The 25,450-nt window shown below is 35.5% G+C and overlaps 1 protein-coding gene across 7 annotated transcripts; it reads left to right on the top strand.

Moving 5' to 3' along the window:
- The first annotated feature begins 324 nt into the window (after window positions 1-324).
- Window positions 325-9,165, top strand: LOC122312494 (cyclin-J18). Of its 7 annotated transcripts, none has more exons than XR_006243197.1 (10): window positions 325-465; window positions 587-663; window positions 1,199-1,298; window positions 1,415-1,513; window positions 1,594-1,611; window positions 1,690-1,760; window positions 1,876-2,003; window positions 2,116-2,176; window positions 4,278-4,360; window positions 8,673-8,709. XR_006243197.1 is itself a non-coding variant. In XM_043127115.1 (10 exons), exons 1-9 carry the CDS (start codon window positions 424-426, stop codon window positions 4,316-4,318), a joined length of 633 nt encoding a protein of 210 aa, XP_042983049.1. In that variant the 5' UTR covers window positions 325-423; the 3' UTR covers window positions 4,319-4,360; window positions 8,673-9,165. The 7 variants fall into 7 exon arrangements, 6 of the variants coding, with proteins under 6 accessions (XP_042983049.1, XP_042983047.1, XP_042983048.1 ...); XM_043127115.1 differs by having other exon boundaries at window positions 1,876-1,999; window positions 8,673-9,165; XM_043127113.1 differs by having other exon boundaries at window positions 2,097-2,176; window positions 8,673-9,165.
- The last annotated feature ends 16,285 nt before the right edge of the window (window positions 9,166-25,450 follow it).

The following is a 25,450-nucleotide window of genomic DNA, read 5'->3' as shown; positions in this document are numbered from 1 at the left end:
GAAAAGTAATATCTTAAGAAAAATTTTATATATCATATCATTATTTTATTTTTAAATTTTTATTTTAATATATAAAATATGGCATAATTATCATAATTAGATGATCCTAATATTATCTTATATAATAAAGAGCAATGCTACATACAGTCACTTTTGCGTACTCTCTGCGCACTCCACTGATATGATTGGCTGGATTAATTTTTTTTTAATATCTAACCAATCATATCACTGGAGTGCACAAAAGAGTGCACAAAAAGAACTATACATAGAATTTTTGTATAATAAAATAAAAATATAATTATGGTGTAAAGGATTATTAGTATCCTAATCCCACGTCAAGAGAGAACTACTTTGAAAACAGTCTCCGACTCGCGAGGAAATGCAAGAGGGATTTCCCGCTCAAGGCATTCACACAAGACAGACATGCGACTTCCATTGGTAGAGTTTCTCATCCAATCCACCCAGGTCTGTCTATTCCTTTTCCTTTCTGTTCTTTTCTTTTTCAATTTCGTTATTTTCTTCTTCACGCAATCTAATGCCTACTGTTTGTCAATAACAATAATGCTGTTGAATATGTTGTGGACAGGAGCTCGACGTCGGTCAGATTGTCAAATACGCCGCATTGTCACTCTTCGCTGATCGCTTCTATCCCTCTCTGTCCAGGTCAAATCTTTATTGTTTTTTCAAATCTTTGTATGTTTATTAAGGACAGTTCTCCCGAATGCCTAAACAGATTAATCACTTAATCAATTTATTCGATTATGTTACTGATTATAATCTGACATTGTGATTTGTTTTTTCGTGATTGACATATAGTGAAAAATTAATTTTTCTCTCTATATGTGTTTATAATGCCTTGTGTACATTTAGGCGACACTATTAAAGATCCTTGCCTCAGACAGCATTTAACCTTCTTCCAATTTGAATCCCTCTCTCTCACTCACTCATTACACGAAATCCGATACTTGTTTGAAAACTTTCTACACAATTTAATAGGTCAACAAAGGATTGGATTTTCGAACATTTATTTTAGAATTTGATTTTTCTGTTATTTCTTTGTGTTAGTTTTTTTCTTAATATGAGTTTTCCCAAGTTTTCTGTTACTCCTACATTTTGTATTTTTGCAACAGGAGTATAGTTTCTTTTCTTGGAATTTTTACTTGTTAGTTAACTGAAAAATTGAATGGTTCTTGTAAAGGTCTGCACAAGGCAATGACAAGGCGAATTGGCTTTTGCAACCAGTTAGAGAGAGCAATTTGCAGTTGTTTGCACTTATTTCTATATGGATCTCAAGCAAAGTAGGTTAATTCGGTGAAAACTCTTGTTTTGTTACTTATCCAAAAAAAAAAAAAAAAACTCTTGTTTTGTTCCTTCTATATTATTTTTTAAGCTTATCATATCGATATTCTTATAGATACATGATTCTTGTCCACTGCCTGTAAAATGTTTGAAGTTTTTGGGAGACACAACTATCAAGGAACAACATTTTACGACTCGAGACTTCTTAGAAGCAGTAAGCCACTTGCTAATTTTTCAAAACTGTTAATAAGGTATTTTTCCTTGTTCACTGCAGTTGATGTGGATATTCTGTAGGAGGTGGTCTTTTTGCAGGTAAAATCCCAATCGAACCTTAAGAGTTATATTGTACAGTTCTAGTTCAACGTACATGGTAAAAATATTATTTTGAAGGTATTGGATTTTGAGATTGGTACGGCAAACAATGCTTTCGTATTCTTTGAAGAGCTTTATATTCAGTTCAAGTAAGTTCCTTTGTTCAAGTGTTGTAGTTTCTTTCATTAAACAAACATGTAAACATAGTTGTGATCTTGATTAATAAAATTATATTCATCGGCTAAATCTTTTCTTTGCTTTTAGGGGAATAGCAAAGGTTGGAGAATTGTTGAACTTTGAAGCATGCATGGATATCATGGACCTTGTATATGAAAAGGAGGAAACATCACTTCTTCATAGTTCTCGTTCGCTTGCTGCTTCAATCTTGGCATGTATTATGTTATTACCATTATTATGATTTAGAAAGCAACTACAATGATTATGTTTATGAAACTCATATCCTATTTTGTCTGTTTTGTGGTAAGGTTTTTCTATTTATTTCAGGTTGCTTCATACGTCATTACAGTCCCTAAAAAGAAGTGGGAGTTTCCAGTTCTTCCTTGGGGTAAGATACTCATTGTAGATTCATCCACTTATTTATTCTATTTTTGAACTTGTTCTGAACTAATTCGTTTTAAACCAGTGAAAAATATCTAACAAAAGATTTAGCCAGATGAGTTTGCTAAATGCTAGTATTTCAAACTCACATCTCCATTGGGGGAGAACATGTTTTGAAGGAGCCACTAGATCAAGCTCTTGGGAGTAAAGAATTTATTTTTGGTTCTTTTTAAAGTTTCTTCCCTTAGTGCCCTCCAGCAGCAATTTATCTCTTTTAGATGTGAAGTTCTATAGATCGTGTGATGAGACATCAAGTAACTTTTTGCTAGTGTTAGGTCATCCAAAATTCATCAGAGGCTTTCTTCACTTGCTTTCCAAAAATTTTGGCCTTTTTCTATTTGAAAAATAAAATTATAGAAAAGTGTGCTAGGAATATGTGTTCTCTTGATTTTTAGATAGTGAAGGATCATGTCTTTTAAAGTTTTGATTCAGTTATTGCTTTGTACCATTTAACTTTTCATCCTTACACGTGCATCTCAAAGTCCTTGTGATTCTGCGTCCATGACATTGTAGGGGTCTTCCGATCAAGAATCTAGGGCTGCTTATATGTGCTATATACCAATAGTATTATTTAATGTAAATTAATAAATAAATTTACCTCCTAATTACTCTACTCGCCATTTTTTAGTTATACCTATTAAAATTGATTCTTTGTGCGAATTTTATTTTATTTTTGTCTTTAGTAAATTAAGATTGATCAAAGCTTTCTCAACATAGTAGTAAAAGTATCTGAGATATGTCAAGAACTTTTAGTTATGCAGTGTTTTTTTTTTTTTTTTATTGGCACCAAGTGTCTAGGAACAGCGTCCTGACTAATCCCGGGGGTGCACAGACCCTTGGCAAGGATTTTCCCGTAAGTGCACCTCAGGTAATTCAAGGGAAAAATCCCCCAGTCCAATGGCCCATAGAGATTGTTTGCACCCAAAGGGATTTGAACCTTTACCACTTGAGCCAACCCCTAGGGATTATGCAGTGTTTTTTTAGGAGATTGAGATTGTGATTCAAGCTTCTGAAACTTTTGCAAGGTCATATCAATGGCTTTGTACCTGCTGTGTTTTGATTTGAGCATTGCGATATGAGCAGTGTGTTCTCTTTGTGACAACTGCTAGATGGTCATGATAATTTTCCAATCCTTCCCTCTATTCATCCCAACCACATCCTTAGCTTAATTTTAATTTAAGCATTATGAGAAGAATTCCTTCTGTGAGAATTATGAGCTCACCATGACTACGTGTGCTTGTTCCGATCATTATAGAAATTAAAATTATCCACTTCTGAAGACTCCTAGGTTGACAAAGAAACATGGTGGACAGAAATGAGTTTCCTGGGATACAATATCCTATGGCTGAAAAGGTCTGGAAAGAAATTTTGACCTCCTGAACATGATTAGCTTGAAAGCATTGATTAGGTCGATGTATTGGTTGACCCATAGCTAGACACATTGCAAGGTCTATATTAGCTCGAACCTTGTTTCGACATGATGTGGCAACAATTTTGGTGTTAATATATTATTAGGGTTAAGTTTTATGGCATAGTCTATACAAAGACATGTTTAAATAATCAATCTTGAATATTTTGTTATTAACTAACTTTGCAACATCATACTTGTTGAGTTGACTATATTGGCATACAAAATTCCTGAAATTTCTCTCTTCTGTAAACTTCCATGACTTGTTTTGATATCCTATTTACTTGTTTTGGTGTAAGACTTTCTGAGAAAACTTTTTTTAAGTCTTACCACAATGATGGGCTGTATCTTTTTTTTTTTTTTTTTTTTTTTGATAAATAAATGATGGGCTGTATCTTTCTGCACTTTATCAACACTATTGAGAATTATATACAAAATGTAGTGCTTGAGTATTATTAAATCCTTGAAATGTTGGGGTAACAAGTGCGACCTATGAAATATGGTCAAGAAAGTTAGAGAATTCATCTTCCATACCAAACTTGTACATGCACAAAACATTCTTTCAACTGCTTTTTAAAGTTTATGACAGCATCGATTGTATTGAAGCAAAAATCAATTCTAGTGTTGGTTTGTCTTGGAGGTCCATTGGATGAATGGAAAGATTGTTACCAAAGTTGCTAGTGAGTTTGACTCCAGAAAATGTGATATTGCAAAGTTGTGAAGGTCAGTGGTCTTGAAGCCACCCAAAATGTGTTGCAAGATTGTGTCTCCCCATGTTTTTTTTTTTTTTTTTTTTTTTTATTGTAAGTAAGAAGATATTTTGTTGATATAAAGATAGGCATAGCCCAAGTATACATGTGAATACACCAATTTAGGAACTAGAAACTGTTACAAGGAACTCATGGAAGTTCTCATTTAAATCTATGGCAATGGCCCAAATAAATAAAGTCTTCAGGAAAAAACTTCTAAACTCTTGCAAGGAGCGTTCATGATCCTCAAAATGTCTTATAATTTTTTTCACTCCAAATGCACCAAAGAATACAAATGCTAGCCATCTTCCACACAACTGCAACCTGTGGTGTCCCTGTGATCCCTCTCCAACTTGCTAGTAGTTCAACCACCCTTCCCGGCATTATCCATGCTAATTCCATTTTGCTGAAAAAGTAATTTCATATGGCCCAAGCAAACTCACAATGTAGTAGTAAATGGTCCATCGTTTCACCACTATTTCTACACATACAGCACTAGTCAGTGATTTTAATCCACGTCTTCTTAGGCTATCAATGGTCATAATCTTTCCTAAGGCTACTTTCCAAACAAAGAACGCAACCTTGGTAGGTGCTTTACTCCTCCATACGTTCTTCCAAGGAAAATTATGCCTAGCTTGAGCTGTAAGTGTGCCATAGAAAGAGCATACCGAAAATTTTCCTTTCCTAGAAGATCTCCATTCCATTTTATCCATCACTGTGACAGCAGGAGTAATGTTATATAGCAGGTTGAAGAATTCTACTAGAACACTTACTTCCCAATCATATGCCTCCCTAGTGAGGCTAATGTTCCACTGCCGTGACCCATAAGTAATTGCCCATAAGTCAGCCACCATAGCTTTCCCATGCAATTCTGAAAATAGTGGGATGACTGATGAGCATCCTTAAGAGCCATATCTCCCCACCCACACATCGTGCCAAAAACTGATTCTACTGCCATCCCCCCCATACACAGCCTAGTGTTGCTAAAAAAAGACCACCAACCTTTCCGGATATACTTCCATCACCCCCACACCATATGCCCCCTACCTTCATTAGAACAGCAACCCCCCCTCTCGCACTCCCATACTTCATATCAATCACCCCCTTCCGTAAGGCTTCCCTCTCATAAGTATATCGTCACAGCCATTTCCCAAGTATAGCCTTATTAAAGACCTTCATGTTGCAGTCCCCAATCCACCATCCCTCAAAGAAGTACACACCTTATCCCACCCAACTAGATGAAATTTAAACTCATCACCTAATCCACTCCATAGAAAATCACATTGAAGTTTCTAAATCCACGATGCAACGCTAGCTAGAAGGGGAAATAAGGACAAGAAATATGTGGAAAGGTTTGATAAAGTACTTTTAATGAGTGTGATCCGACCCCCTTTAGATAGATACAATCTTTTCCACCCGGTCAGCCTACGCTCTATTTTCTCTAACACCTCCTCCCAAATTGTCTTAGCTTTAAATGATGCTCCCAACGGAAGACCTAACTAACAGCTGGAAACAAACTGCAAATAAAAGTCTAATGATCAAAACAGGGTAGACCCCCTTCTCACTACTCAGGTTGCTCGTACGCACCCTCGTCGCCCACATCTATAACGAAGTCTAGGGTTTGGAAGAGTGAAACCGTAGTGGGACTAAGAAGGTGAGATTACAAGAATCTCAGTAAGTTAAATTTAATGACACAGTAAGTCATATAATGCACGCAATGACAGTTATTACACAAGTATAAAACTTAAGAATCCCAAGCAACAAATATATAATTTTAAAATAGTAAGAAGCTTGAGGAACATATATATAACTTTAAAGCAGTAAGAAGCCCAAGCAACAGAGATATATAAATATATAACTTTAAAATGGTAAGAAGTACGAGCAGCTGATGTATTTCTCAAGTAATATAATTCCCGAACAATATAACTTAAAATGAAAGCTGGTGAGTTCAAGTTCTTTGCATCCATAAAAACCACCATAAACCATTTTCTAACTTAACCTATGCACCATAGCCTCCCCTAAAAATCCATGTGCACGTCCTGGCTCCTTTCACCACACCACAGGTAACAACCACCCATGTGACTTTGTCTCAAGAATCGCTTATGGCTTCATGTGTTTGTCCTCCCATAAGCAATCTCTAGCTTCCGTCAGCTAAGAGGCGACCACTCAACCCAAGATCGTTACAACCTCACCCGAGCTCATTGACAACTCATCGTCAACCTAGGGGATGTCACTCCATTTTTAAATACTTCTAAGTGACTAGATGAGCTCCACCGAGATAATACCCCATCCTGGCTTGGGGTTATTAATCACCCACACACCCTCTGTTGAAAACAACAGATCAAACTGATAGAAATATCATGTTATAAAGCAAAATACAACGATAAAAACCACTTACATAATTCTTATACGAGATATGAAAACCGTAAAGCGAACTTGCAAAAATGTTTGGGTTACAAAGCGAGATACAAGGCTTAAAACCACTCACACAACCGCCAAGCGAGTTATGGAAATCATAAACATATCAAAATGTATAACCCACAATCATCGAACAAGCATTCATAAGCATCGCACTCACACAACCGCCAAGCGAGTTATGGAAATCATAAACATATCGAAATGTATAACCCACGATCATCAAACAAGCATTCATAAGCATCGTCGCGGAAGATTACTTACCTCGAGCAGCAAGTATCCACAAAAGCTTTGGCTGGTCTTTGGTTGGCAGAACACAAGCTGAGACTGGCTAGTCCGATGATATTCCAAAGTGTTTGAATGCTTGTGTGTGCGCTCAAAGATTAAGAAAGAAAGGTTATCTGGAGTGATCTTAGAATAGATGGGAGAGAGAGAGAGAGAGAGAGAGAGAGAACGTTGAATATTTGGAGAAAAAGAAATAGCCGATGAGGAGAAAAAGAGATGGAAACAAGAACGTTGAATATTTGGAGGGTAAGGTTTGGAAATAGGGTGAGGTAAGGAAAGAAATAGCCGATGAGGAGAAAAAGAGATGGAAACAAGGCTTCATAGGTTCCCTGCACAATTATCCGCAATTGGTCCTCCCATTGGCTAGCATCCTTTGGTCCAGGTGTACATCGGATTGGAGGTGGGATAGAGGCAGGTAATGATGCCCCTTTTGTGAACGAGACATTCGGCCAAGGAGGAACGAGTTCCTCCATCAAGGTTGGTCCTTTTTTGTATGCCGTTGTAAATGTAAGACACATGTCGATAAACCTTCTGATGCCTGGCTTTGGTTGGTTCAAGGTGGAGTACGAAATTGGTGAAGTCCGTAACCATTTCTGACTTGCATGAGTTTCAAAATGATGCCATATTGGTGGAATGAAGATTCTCTAGCAGATCCATGTGAGTACCTCGTACGTTCCCGAGCATGAACTGAACTCATAATGCCCAGAAGAAAAACGTTTTGTGCCAAGACACACGGTTCTCACAGTTACGTTTGAGAATAATATCTAATTGCTAAGATAATTCATGGCATCTTTGGCTGCCTGAGATATTCAAGGAACCCTAGGCCCTAAACAACGTAAAGTTTGTATTTATTGTTCTTAACATACTTTATTAAAGAACCTCCAACTTTAAGGCTTGCAAAAGCTATTAAAATATGAAACTAAAAATCAATAAGTAATAACTACTATAGTGATGCATGCTGGTGTTCTACTAGACATAAAAATGCTATAGAAACTTATCTGTTTGCTCAAATAATTATTCAATGATAATACTTCTGTACTAAGTGGCAGCTTGCTCCCCGTTTCACATTCCAGCTGTTATCAACTTCCATGCAGCAAGTGTAGTTTAAAGCTTGAACCCATGGATGTCACTAAACTGATGCATGCTTCTATTCTAGACACAACTTTCTTTCTGTTTCTGAAACAATATTTCCATGTTTCCTTTTTAGGCTTTGGGCTTTGTTTTAATGTTACTAGTGTAAATGTTGTGCCATGAAGTATCAGAAAAACAATTGAATGGTGAAGTTGTCACACTCAAGTTGGTTCCACCCAGTCTTTTGAACATTTTCCAGACATCTTTAATGATTCATATCTCAACTATATGAAGTAATATCCCTTGTCCGATTTAAGTACATCACATCAGAAACTTCTGATGGCATGGCAATTTTATGAATTGTTTTATTAAGTTTATTCTGATTTGTTTAATCTGTCAAGCAAGGCACCCAAAGCTGAGTCAGTTTGTCTGATATGGATTGCAAGGCATGCTATCTCATGGGTTATTAGAATAAATGGACGTAAGCACTAATAGAGGAAGTTTTGTGGTTGCAGTGAAGTTTGTAACCTCATGCGAGGAAGAGCATATTATAAAGATCGTAACCGACATTCTCAGGCATGTATTTGGGCCTTCTTGCTTGCTACAAGGTACTGGATTTTAACCAGAAAGCACTAAACACTTATGGATACGTTGTAAAGCTACTTAGATTTTACCGTGTTGAGGTCTTTATCTGTTAAAGTTGATGTAAAGATGAGCCCAGGAAACCATGGAGAAAAGATGGTGGAGTGCCATTCATTCATTTCCAGAAAGTACTTTGTGGCACTTTATGAGCTATGGGCTCTACCACACGACCAGTTGATTCCATAGATAAAGTTCTTTAATTTCCAGTGTCTTGTGGTGGGGGCCCTTTGGGATCAAGGGAGAGATGCCAAAACTTTTTACTTGGCTGGTATGGGCACCACCGCACCGTACGTGGTTTCTGTTGTAATTTCTTGGTTGTTCTCGATTCTCTCGGTAAAGGCTATGCATGTCTTCTCTCAGTTGAAACCTCCGCCCCCTTTTCGTTTCACATTTTCTTCTGCCATATTTGGCATCTTATGACTAATAATTCTACTTCCAACGCGATAGTGTCTATTATTGCAGTTCTACTAATCGATAATATTTTTCTGATGATTGAAATAACACTTAATGGCCCTACTCTTCAATTAGGCATGTAGTTGAAGTGTTTAACCCTAAAAGTTTTTGTACATGCCTGGTTTAATTTGACAGAGATCATCTTTCCTTGTCCACAAATCTTCTTGTTCCGGGAAAAGCTTCACACTTGTGAAGCATAATAAAACACATGACAGCATTGTTCAGTCTTAGGAACAACAATTCCCATCATTGATTGTCTGCAATTCATTTATGGGCGTCATGGTCACCGATTTCTTCTGGACTTAGTATTGTGAGAGCCTTTACTTTTTTAGGATTATTTCATAGGGGGGCTGTCTAGTACAAATACAAAGTTTGTTGCAAGTACAATGGCATAAAAATGTAACATCAGAAGGACGAAGAGGCTGTAGTGCTTGAAAACTTAATTTGAGGGTGTAATTATTTGTGTAGCGTTGCTTAGTACCCACTAAAACATGATTAGTTAGTCCTTAATAGAGTACATGATATCGCCCTCAGAGCTGTCCAAGGCCACATTTCTTTTGATTGTGTCGGCAAATAAGCCTGAGTAACCAACCACACAGCCACTTGGTGCACAACTGTATGTCTTGTCTCCCCCACCCAACTACCATATTTCTTTTTTCTTTCCTGTAGAGTGGGTACCACTGAATTTCTCATTCGTATTATTAATTGACTTCTTATTTTAGTTTTACCCTTTTCCTGGGATTCTCTCTCTCTCTCTCTGACATTGATATTCAACTCTCGATTAAGGAATTTGGTTGTTCTACATCCTTGTCCTGTGTCCTGGTAAGTAGGAAAGTGCTAAGGAACTTTCAAACTTCTGCTAGGGACGTGATTAATGAGTAGGAGTTCAATCATTCAATGTGACTACACTTCCGCTATTATCGCTACTGTTTTTAACATTGCTGTGCCGGCAGTGCTTGCATTCTTACTTCTCGTGACTACACTTCTTGGACAAACGTGGCCTTTGGCAGGTTGTTTTGGAACGGGTTTCATGTTTCGAAACCAATAATAAAAAACAAACTTACCCTGTTAGGGAAGTTTTATTTTTTAGTATGAATTTAGTGTTGAATGTGTGGTATGATTCTCTTATTACTTATCCAAAAAAAAAAAAGTGTGGTTTGATCTTATCGAATATTTTCACTTTTTTTTATTTCTAATTTTTTTTTTTTTTTTTTTTTTTTTTTGAGGTGTAAATCTAGTGCATGGGACAAATAACAAGATTTTATTGGTTAAAAATAGTTTGCCATACTTGAACATATTTGTAAACAACCGAGAAGGATAAATAAAAAATAAAAATAAATAAAAATGATAGCAACCCCAAAATATTAAGCAAAATGGTAGTGATTTAAAATAAGTACATAAATTGTTCGGCCTAGAAAACAAATGTTTAGCCCAGTCAGTGAGAGTACCAATTTATCTATCATTCATCATATTTAATCATTTTGCAGCGAGATTGAAGAGGGAGAGAATAAATATTCTTTACCATATTTTATAAAATTAAATTTAATAAATTAATGTACCTAAAAATGATATAGAGTGACGGTATTCTTTGTCCTAAATTCTGTAATTCCAAGGCATACATGGTGACTAAAGATCACAATATAATTAAGACGAAGGAGAATATTATTCTATAATATATTAAATTTTTTTACAATAAAAAGAATTTTACTATAAAATTTAAAAAAGTAAATCATTTTATGGTGTGATTTTTTTTTTTTTTTGTAAGATAAAACCTCCAATTTTCACATATGCTTTGCTTATTTTTCTTTTTTTTTAAGTTGTTTTCTTTTGTCATCTGAAAAGATAAAAAGGATGTATCGATATCATTTACCAACACCCAGTTGGATATGATTTGGTGGGTGGTTGGGGGTCGGAAGAATAGTAATAAATTGTCACATTTTTTATTTAGAAAAAGAGTTGAAACACTTCTTTACCTAATTTAAAGAGAAAATGAAAAAATAAAAAGGAAAAACACAAGCGGGGACCATGAGGAATCGTCTTTAAATAATCAAGATGGCAGCTTTCTTCCCATGTCCATTATTGGTGTTGATAAATTAATTGGTGTGCTCATCTCTTTTCGCAGTTTCAGAAGCGAGGTTAGCCTCAACAGTGAGTTTTTGGGTAAAAAATGAGATAAGGTAATTTTAGATGAAAGATAAAATTTAAATAAAATATTATTTTAAAATTTGATTAAATTGAATTGGAATTTAAAAAAGTTGAATTGTTTATTATATTTTATGTAGAAATTTAAAAAAATTATAATGATAAAATGAAGTGAGATGAAACACTTTCTGAATCCAAACGAATTCTTAATATACTCATAAGTGTATTTCTCTTTAGTAGTAATTAAATAAAATGCATCTTGTATGTGCCCTCGTCCCCAACTACACTCTTATGATCTGTCTCTCTCTTCCTAATCAATGGAGTAAGCTTTGTATCATCACTATTACGGATATGAAATTAGTGGCGACTAATTAAGTATTGGTGTGACCTAAACCAACAAACTAATACCAACTACTTATATTTTTTGGTATGGGGATTTCCAAGGGGGAATGATATATCTATGATTATTGAGATCATGGATAATATCGATTAAGCCTTTTAAGTAGATGAGACGTCAATCACTTTTAGCGTGTTAGATATGGTACCCTATGCTTGTCCATATGATCTCTGCTTAATTAATTGGATTTTGAGCATTATTGTGATTTAAAATGCTTTTCTATGATGTCTGTCTACCTCGTTTGGTTGAGCACAATTATTTGTTTCTTTTTTATTCACGTTCAATTCATTCTAGCCAGCTTGTTTTAATTCAGTTTTATATTTATTTTGGGTATGGCTGGAATTTTCATGATTAAGTTCGATATCGGGATCCTATAGTTTTCTTAGGGTTATCTAACGGTAGGAGTTTTTTCAAAATTAATTGAAAAATCGGACTAATATTTAGGCAATCACGATATCAAACCAAAATCTAAGTAGTAAAAAAAATGAACACAATCTACTCTGCCACGAACCCCAATTCGATCTCTACCGCCGGCGGTTGCGGAAATGCTTTCGGCCAACGGACACTTTTACATCAATCGACTCAATAATCTATCACAAACATAGTGCGATTGAGGTATGTTTATTAAAAGAATACGTGTTTTGAATGCTCGATAAATCTAATTAGGATTTTATTTTAAGAATACAACGAATATATAGTAATTTTAACCGCTCTCCATAGGCCTATAAGTTATGCATAATGACAAATATTGGTTTAGGGTTTTTCAAGGTCATTTAGAGAACAACTGAAATTGCGATTCTTACAATTTTTGCGCAAGCCAAGGTTTTTCGTTTGAAACAATGTCGAGCTATTTTGACATAATAAAAGTTGAAATTTGAAAAGAAATCAAGTTTTATTGATCAAACTCATTATAACAAGGAAGGAATACAAGAGAGACTATCCTCCAGGTCCACACTAACATCATAAATTCCTAATGCACTTTTTGCTAGTGCATGGGCCACAATATTTGCCTCTCTATTGATGTGTTGAGCTGACCAATGATAGAAACTTTTGAGCTTTTATTTAATATTATTAATAACATGTGTTCCATTTTGAGTAATATTATATACAGTTATGAAGTATATAAATGTCGTGAAGTCGCTTTAAAAAATAGTGGGATTTACTATTAACAAAAGTTAATTGTTTTTTTCATATGGGTTCCGTGTTTATTCAATATTTTTTTTAAAGTGATTGCACGACATTTACGTAATCATGAATAACTATTATTTCTTAACTTATAATTGGCCCCTCCTTAATTCCCCTTCAGAAGATCATATATATCTTATCCTAGCTTTCACCTTGTGCGCACAGACAAAATTGATGTGAAAAGTATCTCACGTGTCGTTAAGGGCATCATGCATCATTACATGGTTCTTTAGTTTTTGGATCAAATGCATAAGTAGCTTCCTCACTTGGAATTGAGATTTATAATAATTTTTTCTCTTATATATATTTCTACAATTCGGAGAGGGATAAATGAGTACGTGACACACTACCTGAAATGTTGTATTAAGTGCTATCTACATATAGTATGGTCTACATATTATATCAATCTCTTTCTAATAATAAATTATTGAAAGGTCTTTGGATTAAAAAATAAATGTAGGAAATCCTAATCCAAATGGCTCATTCATTTGAGAAGGGATTTTCTTAATTCCTGGACTCAAATTACCAGCTTTAATTAATATATTAATTAGCCCATAAGGAAAGAATTTGCAGGAAATAATGAAATTAAAGAGATGGATGCTGATGAACTAACATGATACATTATACATTAAAGAGTACTGAACTACTCATGAATGCGATGGCTTGCAACTAGGGTTGTTAATTTTGTCAATGGCATATAATAGAGGGTACATCAATTCAAACTCATGAAGTGCTGCCTGGAAAGGTGAAGTCGACTGCAGAATCTTCTACCATAAAAAGAGGAAGAAGAAAAATACAAAGAATCATTGCTGTCCTAGAAATAAATAGACTACCAACTACTTCTCGACCAGGCCTGAAAGGGCTAATTAATTACTTTGACGAATTCGTTAATAAACATCACTGATTATAAATTCATATTGCCAAAGTATGATGGAAGCAAATCATCATCAAAGTTGTCGAACTTACTATAAACAGCTACGTACATGATCATCGTACTGCAACTAAGACTTCATATATCATATCAAATTACAAGGACGCACCGTTAGAACTAACCAAGTTTAATTAAATCTCCATGCGTCATCAACATTCAAGTAGGGGTGTAAACAGTCCAGTTTGATCATGTTTTAGATAAAATTTGAGACCGAACTGGTGTCAACTGGTTTTATATTTTCAAGAACCGATTCTGCACCAATTATTTCTTTAAACCGGTTCTTCAAGTTTTACTGATCCTGGTCTAGTTCGGTTCCATTTTTTGGTCTATAATATATAATATAGTATATTATAGTATATAAGACTATAGTGATAATATATTGTAGTATATTATCATATATGTTATAATTGTATTATAGACTATGGTGATATATTATAATATATTATAATATATTGTGATATAGTATTAGTATAACTATTAATATACACTATATAATATTAGTATAACTATTAATACAATAAAATATAGTGATATAAGATTTTAAAATTTAATATTATATTATTTAGTAATTTATCATATATTTTATATATTATATATAAAAATTATATATAATATAAAAAATTAAAAAATATATATGAACTGGTCCAGTCTGGTCCAGTTCTAAAAAAAGAAAAATCAGAATTAGATCAATTTTGATTGTTTTTAAGAAAATTAAAATTGATACCAGACCGAACCAAATTTGATATCGGACGAAACCCATTGGATTGATCCGGTCCGGTCCAATCTAGTTTACCAGTTCACTGGTTTTTTTACACCTCTACATGCAAGTTTGATGGAAGTAGTCTTGTACATGTAATATTAGAATGCACACCCGTCTAATAGATTTTTTATTTTTATTTTTTTAGTAACACCCATCTATTAGATTTGAATATTAATACTCCAATCTTATAATATAAACCAAATTATAAAAAGAGAAGCATATGTGGATGTGTAATTACTCAGCAGCCTTTAAGTGTGAACAAGTGGTACTCTCATTGTTAAGACATGTTTCGTAACCACCAATTTTGAACCACGTCCTGGACCTATAAAATGAATAAAATAGGAGGGTTGGATGTGTCAAGGACATCTCTATACAAGTTAGAAGACAGTTTCCATGGGAGAACTAGAAAGATAAAAAGAGAGTTAGGAATGCATACAGAGTGATTAATCCTTCATTTGTCAGCTTTACGCTACATATACCCTCCTTGTAAGGGTCTTGTCAATTCAGTTTGCTATATTGTCACATCAAATGCGGCAATTCTTTGTTTGCAATAGGATCTTTAGCCGGAATCTCCTGCTTGTGCTCAATGCTAGGGTATTTAATGCAATGTAGCTTTTTGCCCATTACTTTGACGGGGATGCGCCATCTCTTATATCCCCGTCCAGTACATTGAAGGGAGAAGGGGGAAATATTTCCTTCCATTACCATGCTAATTCTTACCGTGCAAACGATTGGAATTGTCCTTGATGCCCCTACGATGTTTCCATACCCCCAGCTATGCAGAGGGAGTAAGAGCTTCATCCTTAAAATAAGAGTAGATGAATCTTGCCTTTCCATGCAATGTATCTTTTATGTGATTTTCTAGTATTTAGTTGGAGGAAAACGTTTTGTACAGTTATAAAATGTGCAATCCTACTACATTGCTTTTGAGAAATAGTAGGTGTTGATATACTTTCCATCTATGCCTACGACATGCCCTAACACCCTACAACTGGAAAGGAAAACTCAAGGAACCCAATGAGAGATGTCTTCAATGCTTAAGTTAGGGAAGAGTCCAGCTCTTTCAATGACTGATGAATCTGTGAATCATTAATATGTACCTGGTAGGCTATTTATATGGGTTGAGGTATTCTACTATGACAAAATCTCTTGAGAGGGCCGATTCTCAATGCTTAGTTTGGTATGTTATCTTTTAGAGCACGATTCGTTCATTGATAGCACCCATCCAGGGCATATATCTCTCTTAGACTTATCTCTGTATATTTGTATCTTATCAGTATACAGTTACATGGATTTCAATGTTTGTGATGTCTTTTTAGGGTTTATCTTTATAGATTGATCCCGGTATTAGAGGGCCGCAAGTAGTTATCGTTAACCCTTAACATATTGCGTTTGATGTAACTTTATGATCCTTTAGTTGCTAGTTATTCCTTCCTCACCTTCTATGCTAGTGTGTTCCTCCATTCATTGAGCCGCAGCTCTTCTCAGCCATAAAGTGTATTTATATCCAATAGTAGGCAAATTTGAGAGCAACCAAAATAAAAATAAAAATAAAAAATAACCTCACTTTTTAATATTAGGGCCATTTCTTTCAAAATTTCACAATAGGCAAACCTTGCATACCTAAAACTTTATCTAGCATTATATACTCATAATCATTAGAACTTTTCATAATCTAATTATGTGGTCCCACTTAAGAATTAGATTTGAGCTGGATTTTAATTGTTATACACAATTCTCATAAGCCACTTTTACATGGAAATAATGCAAACAAAACCATGTTAGCGTTACCCTTCACTATGGTAGGAAGGTGATCAGTTAATTAGGACTCTTCATCCTTTTAATTTTACTAAAAAAAGCATTAAGTATTTAATTTCAAGCCATACAAATAATAATAATATTATCCAAACGAATGAACTAATAATAATAATAATAATAATAATAAAACTATTGAATTTGAGATTTTCTCACAAATTAGAATTAAAAAAAAAAAAGGATTTTGTAGAAGTGAAGCAATTATCCTATTAATGCAAAAAAACCGCATAATAGGCTGGAAGGGGAGAAAGAGTCATTCTTAACTTACTATGGCGATTTGAGCCTTGATCGGTGTGGCAGTGAATGAAAAATAAATACTGAAAATGTAAAAGAGATTGAGGCAAACAAATTTACGTGGTTCAGCATAAAACCTATGTTCATGCATAGAGGTTTTGGAGAGGGGATATCCATTATAATAAGTTCATTTACAGTCTCTCATAGTCTCTCGTCCTCACTATATTATCGAAGGTTTATCTTCTATTGGAGAGATCATCACTGGAGTTCATCTCCCCCTCTTGAAAAGCCACGCGAAGTCCAAATTTAAGAAGAAGTCGAAGTCTCCTTTGGAGTCGTTTGGCCATTTCTTTTTATCTAACCCTCTTTTCGCATACCATTAAGTGCATATTGCACTACCTCAAGAACACCTTGCACCCTGGTCTCTTCTTGCAAAACACTTCTTTATTTGATATTGATGCTTTCTCTGATGCAAAACTGGGCTAACTCACCAGATGACTGACGATCTACTAGTGGATATTGCATTTTCATAAGCAAGAACCTAGTCTCATGGAACTCATGGAAACAAAGGATAATCTCCCGATCTGGCACTGGGTCAGAGTACAAAGTCATTGTTCATGCTTCAGTCATTGCCTCATGAACTACATGTTCCGCAATCTACAACACCGGTTCTGTAGTGCGACAATATCAGCACAACATATCTCACTGCAAATATGCTATTTCATACACGAACGAAACATATTAAAATAGATGTACACTTCGTGAGGGACTTGGTTGCATTCAAGTCACTACAGGTTCATTTCATTTCTTTAAAAGACCAGTTGGTCAATACCTTCACCAAAGCACTGCCTACACCAAGATTTTCATTTCTAAGAGATAGTCTCAATGTCTGTGAACTCCCCTTGCGACTGTGGGGGTGTGTTGAGGTAACAACAAAGTCTGTAGAATATAAACATAAACCATACCGCGACGATGAAGATAAAAGCCTAGATAATAGGAAGAGTGATAATGATAAAAGTGTTTAATAATTGTACTTATCTTTGTCCTTGGCTCCTTCGTTTACACTTCTCTATTTGTAACAATTTCCTCTATAAGTAATAGATACGGCTCGGCAATATGTCTAACAAGCCAAGTTTTCTCAATACTCTTATAGTACCCAAACTAGTTTTGTCCTGTTAGAGAATATTCAAATTCATTACCATCATCAAATGGAGGATTAAATGGAGATGATGGAGGCTTAATTAGTGGCTCAAGTGAAGGCCAACTACAGATATGGAAAGACAGACCAAGATGACAAAGTGTCAACTGTCCTGCTTTATTTCTTTCCTTGATACTAGCTTGTATACTTTCCTTTCAATGTAATTAGCTTCTATACTTTCCTTTTCTGAATGTAATCCAATCCTTTTAATTACTTTTGTAATCCCACCAATTGTGGGTGCACTTGTATATATATATACAGTGCTGAATTGTAATGCATTAATTTAGAAATACAATATATTTTTCCTCAAGCTTATATCTTTTCATGGTATCAGAGCTCCTAGAGGGCTAATACCTTGTTTTTTTTTTCTCGATCCATTTCTTCCTGTCACTATGTCCAACTCTGGTCAGTTTTCCTCCTCCACTCTATCCCTTCCAAGTATCACTCACTTCATTTCTATCAAACTTGACAGCAACAACTATCTTAATTGGGTTTCACAGTTTTTGCCTGTGCTATGCAGCCATGATCTCATGGGGATAGTTGATGGCATTGAGCCATGTCTACCTAAATTTCTCTCTGATGACTCAGGAAATTTAAAAACTGAGATCAATCCCAACCTTTTGTTGTGGCAAAAGAAGGATCAATATCTTCTTAGTTGGTTTAATACCACTTTATCTGACAGTGTATTATCATCTGTCTATGGCCTACACACTTTTAGGCAAGTGTGGAACTCATTGGCCACTAGGTTTGCCTCTCAATCTAGATCCTGAATTGCCTATCTAAAGAGGCAACTTCAATCTTTGAGTCAAGGGTTCACAAACCTGCACTCAATACTTGAGTCAAGCTAAACTTCTAGCTGACCAACTCACTGCAGCAGGAAAGGCTGTAGATAATGATGATCTAATTTCTTATATTTTGGGAGGACTCAATCCCACCTATACAACTTTTATAACCTCTTTCAATTTTGCTACTTGAGAGTCACTTATGTCCTTTGAAGACTTTCAAGCTGAACTGTTAAACTATGAAATTCTTCTTGGAAATCAACACACTCAACAGAGAAATGATTCTGGCAATTTTGCTCTTTACAATCACAAGTCCAAATCCTCGAATTACAAAGGAAGAAACTCAGGACCACCAAGGCAGAATTTTTAGTCAAGACAACCAGAAGGGTTCAAACTCAAAAATGAAAATAATCAAAGAGTTCCTTGTCAAATTTGTGGAAAGATGGGACACCAAGCCCTGGACTGTTACAATAGGATGAACTACTCCTATCAAGGGAGGCATCCTCCTGCACAACTAGCAGCGATGGCTGCTCGAATGAATTCTGCTGAATCTGAAGAACAACCTTGGTTTGCTAACAGTGGAGCAAACAACCACATCACTGCAGACCTGAACAACCTTACCATTCAAGAACCTTTCAAGGGCGATGAAGAAGTGGCTGTGGGAAATGGTGCAGGTTTACCTATTCTAAACACAGGCTCCTCAACCTTATTTCACTCTCAAAATTCCTTTAAATTTAAAAATGTTCTTCACTGTCCCAATGTTGTTGCAAATTTGCTTTCCATTCAAAGATTTTATGTTGATAACAGTTGTTGGTTTAAACTAACTGACACTCATTTCTTTGTGAAGGACAACCTAACAGGGAGGACACTTATGCAGGGACAAGGTAGAGATGGTCTTTATCCAATGAAACTTTCCAAGTCAAATCCTGTCAAGACCTTTACCAGCTTCCTTGGATTCTCTGCTAATGCAATTGTTTGGCATCGTAGATTAGGACATCCAGCACCTTCTACATTAGACAGAATCAGAAAATATGCTCATCTTCCTGTACTTAAAACTACTAAACATGCAGCAATATGTGAGGCACGTCAGTTGGCTAAGGCAAAATCTCTTCCTTTTTCAGCTTCTGTTAATGTAACCAATGAGCCTTTGGAAATAATACACTCTGATTTATGGACCTCTCCTATTCTTTCTATTGATGGCTTTACGTACTATGTTGTCTTCATTGACAATTTCTCTAGGTTCACTTGGATTTATCCTCTTAAAACAAAATCTGAAACATTTGAGTGTTTTGTAAGATTCAAGTGTCTGGCAGAAAATATTTTCAACAGGAAAATCAACTTTTTAATCTGATGGTGGAGGTGAATTTCTCTCCACCAAGTTCAAAGAATTTCTTCTCACCAATGGAATAAACCATCGTATTTCTTGTCCATATACTGCTCAGCAAAATGGACTTGCTGAAAGAAAACATAGGCACATAATTGAAATGGGCCTTGCTCTTCTAGCACAGTCCAAACTCCCAAATACTTATTGGGTGGATGCCTTTAATACCTCTGTCTATCTTATAAACAGACGCCCTACTCCTGTGCTCAACAATGCTTGTCCTTACAGCAGGCTCCTTAATAAAGCCCCTGAATACTCTTTTCTCAAAGTCTTTGGGTGCACTTGTTATCCACTCCTCAAACCATACAGCACTCACAAACTCATGTACAGGTCCAAAAAGTGCATCTTCATTGGTTACTGCTCAAACTATAAAGGATACAGATGTCTTGATCCTATGACTGGCAGAATTTTCATAAGTAGGAATGTTGTCTTTGATGAGCATTCCTTCCCTACTCTAGACTGGAAGCCATCTCTATCAAAGTCCACTGCAGAAGAGCCTTCTCTACAAGTAAGTCCATTACCTTTAAATGATGTCATGTTGTCTTTAAATCACACTGCATCCACACAAGGCTCTGAAAATACACTCACTGACTTACCACAAACCGAGCCACTCCTTGAAGAAGATGGAATATCTCCACCTCAACACCACAGTCAAGTTGAAGAACCAGTCATTTCCACTATATCCTCTCTACCTAATTCACCTCAGGTAGAAGGATCAATAGCACCTGCAGCACCTATTTTAGAACCCATTGCTGTTCCTACTATCCCTTCTCATTCTATGGTCACCAGATCAATGGATGGGTCCAGGAAGGCCAAAACATTTTCAGATTACAAAGTCTACAATGCCACAAAACATCCTCTTATGGCATTGCATGTCTCTAATTCCACCACTACATTGCCACCAACACCATACCTCTTCTCACAGGCCATCAAGTCACCTCATTTGACTCAAGCCATGGAAGAGGAGTTCAAGGCTCTTGTATCCAATCATACTTGGACTCTATGCCCAAGACCTGCCAACCAGAATGTTATTCACAACAAATGGATCTTCAAAATCAAACAAAAGGCAGATGGTTCATTGGACAGATTTAAGGCAAGACTTGTAGCCAAGGGATATGAGAAATAAGATGGAATAGACTAAACTGAAACCTTCAGTCCAGTAGTCAAGACCTCTACAATTCGAACTGTTTTGGCTCTTGCAGTTCACTACAATTGGAACTTGAAACAACTTGATGTCTCCAATGCATTTTTGCATGGGACACTCAAAGAAGAAGTATATATGGAACAACCACCAGGATTTAAAGACCAAAAGCATCCTCATCATGTTTGCAAACTTCACAAATCCTTATATGGTCTTAAGCAGGCTCCTCGAGCCTGGTTTAACAAACTGGCCACAACTCTACTTGCATTTGGCTTCCAAGAATCTAAAGTGGACTACTCACTCTTTGTTTTCCATCATGCTGACATCCACATGTTTTTATTGGTTTATGTAGATGACATCATACTCACAGGCAATAATGCTTCAGCTTTGACATATTTGATCCACTGCCTCAAGAAACACTTTGCTATAAAGGATCTTGGCTCTCTAAATTTTTTCCTTGGAATTCATGCTCAACATTTATCTACTGGTATGCTACTTTCTCAGTCAAAATATACTATGAATTTGCTCTCTCGATTTAAAATGACTGAAGCAAAACCAGCCAAGACACCACTACCAGCAGGCTCTCAACTCTCTCAAAACAATGGTGATCTTTTGGAAAATGTAACTGAGTACAGACAACTTGTTGGAGCCTTGCAGTACCTAACTCTAACAAGGCCAGACATTAGCTTCACTGTAAATCAATTGTGCCAGTTTATGCACACTCCAACCTCTGCTCACTGGACAGCGGCCAAAAGGGTTTTGGTATCTAAAGGGATCACTCAATCACGGCTTATTGTTTACCAAGGGGTCACTCACTCTGAATGCATACAGTGACTCAGATTGGGCTGGGAGCCCAGATGATAGGATATCAACTACTGGTTATGCTATCTACCTTGGCTCATGTCTCATTAGCTGGAGTGCTAAGAAGCAAAGTGTAGTGTCCAAATCCAGCACAGAAGTAGAGTATAGAGCACTTGCAGTAACCATAGCTGAGCTCTATTGGTTCAGAATGCTTCTAAAAGAACTTCAGGTGCCTCTAAATGCAGCTCCTACTCTCTGGTGTGACAACCTAGGGGCACTATCATTGGCAACTAATCCAGTTTTTCATGCAAGAACAAAACACATAGAAGTTGATTATCACTTCATTCGAGAGAAAGTTGTGAATGGGGATATCATTATCAAATACCTTCCTACACTTGATCAAATAGTTGACATTTTCACAAAAGGGCTTACTTCAGCACGATTTTTGCTGCTACGAGACAAGCTGAGAGTGACTCCCTCACTCATCAGCTTGAAGGGGAATGTTAGAGAATATTCAGATTCATTACCATCATCAAATGGAGGATTAAATGGAGATGATGGAGGCTTAATTAGTGGCTCAAGTGAAGGCCAACTACAGATATGGAAAGACAGACCAAGATGACAAAGTGTCAACTGTCTTGCTTTATTTCTTTCCTTGATACTAGCTTGTATACTTTCATTTCAATGTAATTAGCTTCTGTACTTTCTTTTTCTAAATGTAATCCAATCCTTTTAATTACTTTTGTAATCCCACCAATTGTGGGTGCACTTGTATATATATACAGTGCTGAATTGTAATGCATTAATTCAGAAATACAATATATTTTTCCTCAAGCTTATATCTTTTCATGTCCTAGAAAATTGATGAGAATATCTTTTGGTCATTTATTGTAGAACTTCTGAATTATAATGTTGGATGATTAATCTTGTTTGACCACTACAAGATTAAAGTATTAATCTTTGAGATTCTCAAGCGAAAAACTCCCATATCATGTAGTACTTATTGTAACTTTGAAAATTATGAATGCAAAAGTGAAAGGATTCATGATGCCTCATCCTCTCGACTTACATATATAAACAAATAGAAAGCGGCTGGCAATGCTGACTTGTTAACAAAAAGCTGCTAGCTTTCTCCCACTTCAGAGTTGGATCGACTGGTACTAATTCACTTTTGCAATTTCCATTAATGTTGTTGTTGCAGTTAGTGAAATAAGTGTCGGTATTGGCATTACTTCTCTACAAAATATATATGGTGTTGGCATTTTGATAATATATTGAATTCACACGAGCAAAAGAAAATGAAAACGTTCTTTTTCTAAAGAAAGAGAGAGCAGCTTAATGCACTCATTGCATTTAAAAAACAAAAGGAAAAACTTCTCCTTAGTAATCCAATGATAATATTATTAAATTCACACGAGCAAATGAAAAACAAACGTTCTTTTTCCAAAGAAAGAGATAGCGTACAAAAAGTAGAAAGACGTATACATATTGGGTGTGGGGGAAACGTCGACCCACCCACTTGAAGACCTTGAGTCACATTAATTGGCAATCTGTCCCACCTTCCATGGCATGCATGCAGTATTTCTCCAATATTGTTTATTTAAAATAATATAATCAATTTTGGAGACAGCCAAGCAAATGATGAGCATACACTACAGGTAGTAGTATCAGGAGATATTCATTGATTTCGAGGAACCCAAGGTCAGACATCAGTATTCCATGTATACTTCATTATCTCACTCTCCGTTGATCTCCTGATTCTCCTGCCATTACCTTTGTAGGCCCCTACATCGACTTTATGAAACTTTTTGGCATTGATCACAATCTTCTTAATATGCGTGCATGCAGAACATATTCGAATTTCTGTCCGTTTTAAATGCTAAATTTGGACGTAGTACCATATTAATCTACTAATTATGGGTGAAAATGATTACGATGGTTAAACACTTTGAATATGACGGAAATATACAGAGAGTTTTTCGGTAAATGGGGAGCAAACTTTCTGAAATATACAGAAAGTTTTTCTGTAAATGGCCTTAATCTGATACGTTTTCATCGGTTATTGCGTTCCATGCGTGTTTCGTTCTATCTTATTGCGGGTTAAAAATGATGACACTTAGGGTTATATACCTTCTAATGATTGAGAACACAAAGGATCGGATCAAGGCCGATTGAAGTTTCTTTTCTCTTCTTTTATTCTGTTGGTGAAAAAAGCCTTTACCCTATATGTGGATTGTGGTGTCACCTGATCAGTGCTAATACATTTATAAAAGTTCAAAAAATAAAAATTAAAAAAGAAAAGGAAGGAAGAAAGAGCTTAGAAATACAGCTGTAATCTTGTCAAGCTGAATTGGTCTTTAACTTGTCAAGCTTAACTTGATTCAAAATATTCGAACTCGAGATTTTTATTTATTATTTATTCAAGCTTAACTTAATAAGCTAAATTCTTAATTCGAGCTCGGTTCAAGTTGTTTATTTTTTTATTTTTTAAATAAGATTTAATAATTAATAAATTAAATGGTTTTAAAATCAAATAAAAAAGAGAAAAAGCCTTAACTAACATTATTGAGCATAAACCAATAATTGGTGTATATAATGTATCTCATAATGTTGACCCCTAAGAAATATTAACGTTGTTACAAATGATAATATAATGTGACAACATTAAAAGATAATGTTGCCTATACATGTTAAAGATCATTACAACTTTTATTGTTATTTGTGGTATTGCAAAAATCAGATTTTGTATGAGCATGTTGAGCATCAATGTTTTACTGCGATTAATAATGCCCTCTCCATGCATGCAGTCTACGTATAGACAGGTTCAAGTTTTTGATGGGTTTAGCAAGGAAGTTACAAAAGTGATATGTCGGTCACCTCCTCCATCTGATTTTTTGAAATTAAATATGGATGGTGCAATTTTCTTTGATCATCACAAGGTAGGAATTGCCGAATTGGGCTTATTCTTAGAGATCATCAAGGTAGTGTGGTTGCCGCTTGTAGTATATTAGAAAGAGAAGTGGCTTCTTCAGAGTTTATCAAGGCTACTGCAATGTTGAGGGGATTACAATTTTGTCCTACATTGAGTATTTAATAGATTTTACTTTTCTTATTCAAGATATTTGTCATAGAAAAATGATAGATACACAACATATTTCACAACAATTTACACCACATATTATAAAATAAGGGTATTTTTATAAAATAATGTTAATTTTATAAGATAGTTTACAAAAATACCCTTCTTTTTAAATATTATTGTGTAAAATATTATAAAATGTAACGTGTATTTATCATTTTTCATTCGTCGCATGCTGAGGGGCTTTCAACAGGTTCAGATTTTACATGTCAGCAGGGTAGGCAATATGGCAGTGCATCAATTAGCAAGGAATGCATGAAATGTTGAGGATATTAATCTTTGGGGGGGATCT

Source organism: Carya illinoinensis, chromosome 6 (genome assembly GCF_018687715.1).
Source record: "Carya illinoinensis cultivar Pawnee chromosome 6, C.illinoinensisPawnee_v1, whole genome shotgun sequence".
In the NCBI taxonomy this organism is placed as follows: Eukaryota; Viridiplantae; Streptophyta; class Magnoliopsida; order Fagales; family Juglandaceae; genus Carya; species Carya illinoinensis.
This window is presented reverse-complemented; position numbering and strand designations above follow the sequence as displayed.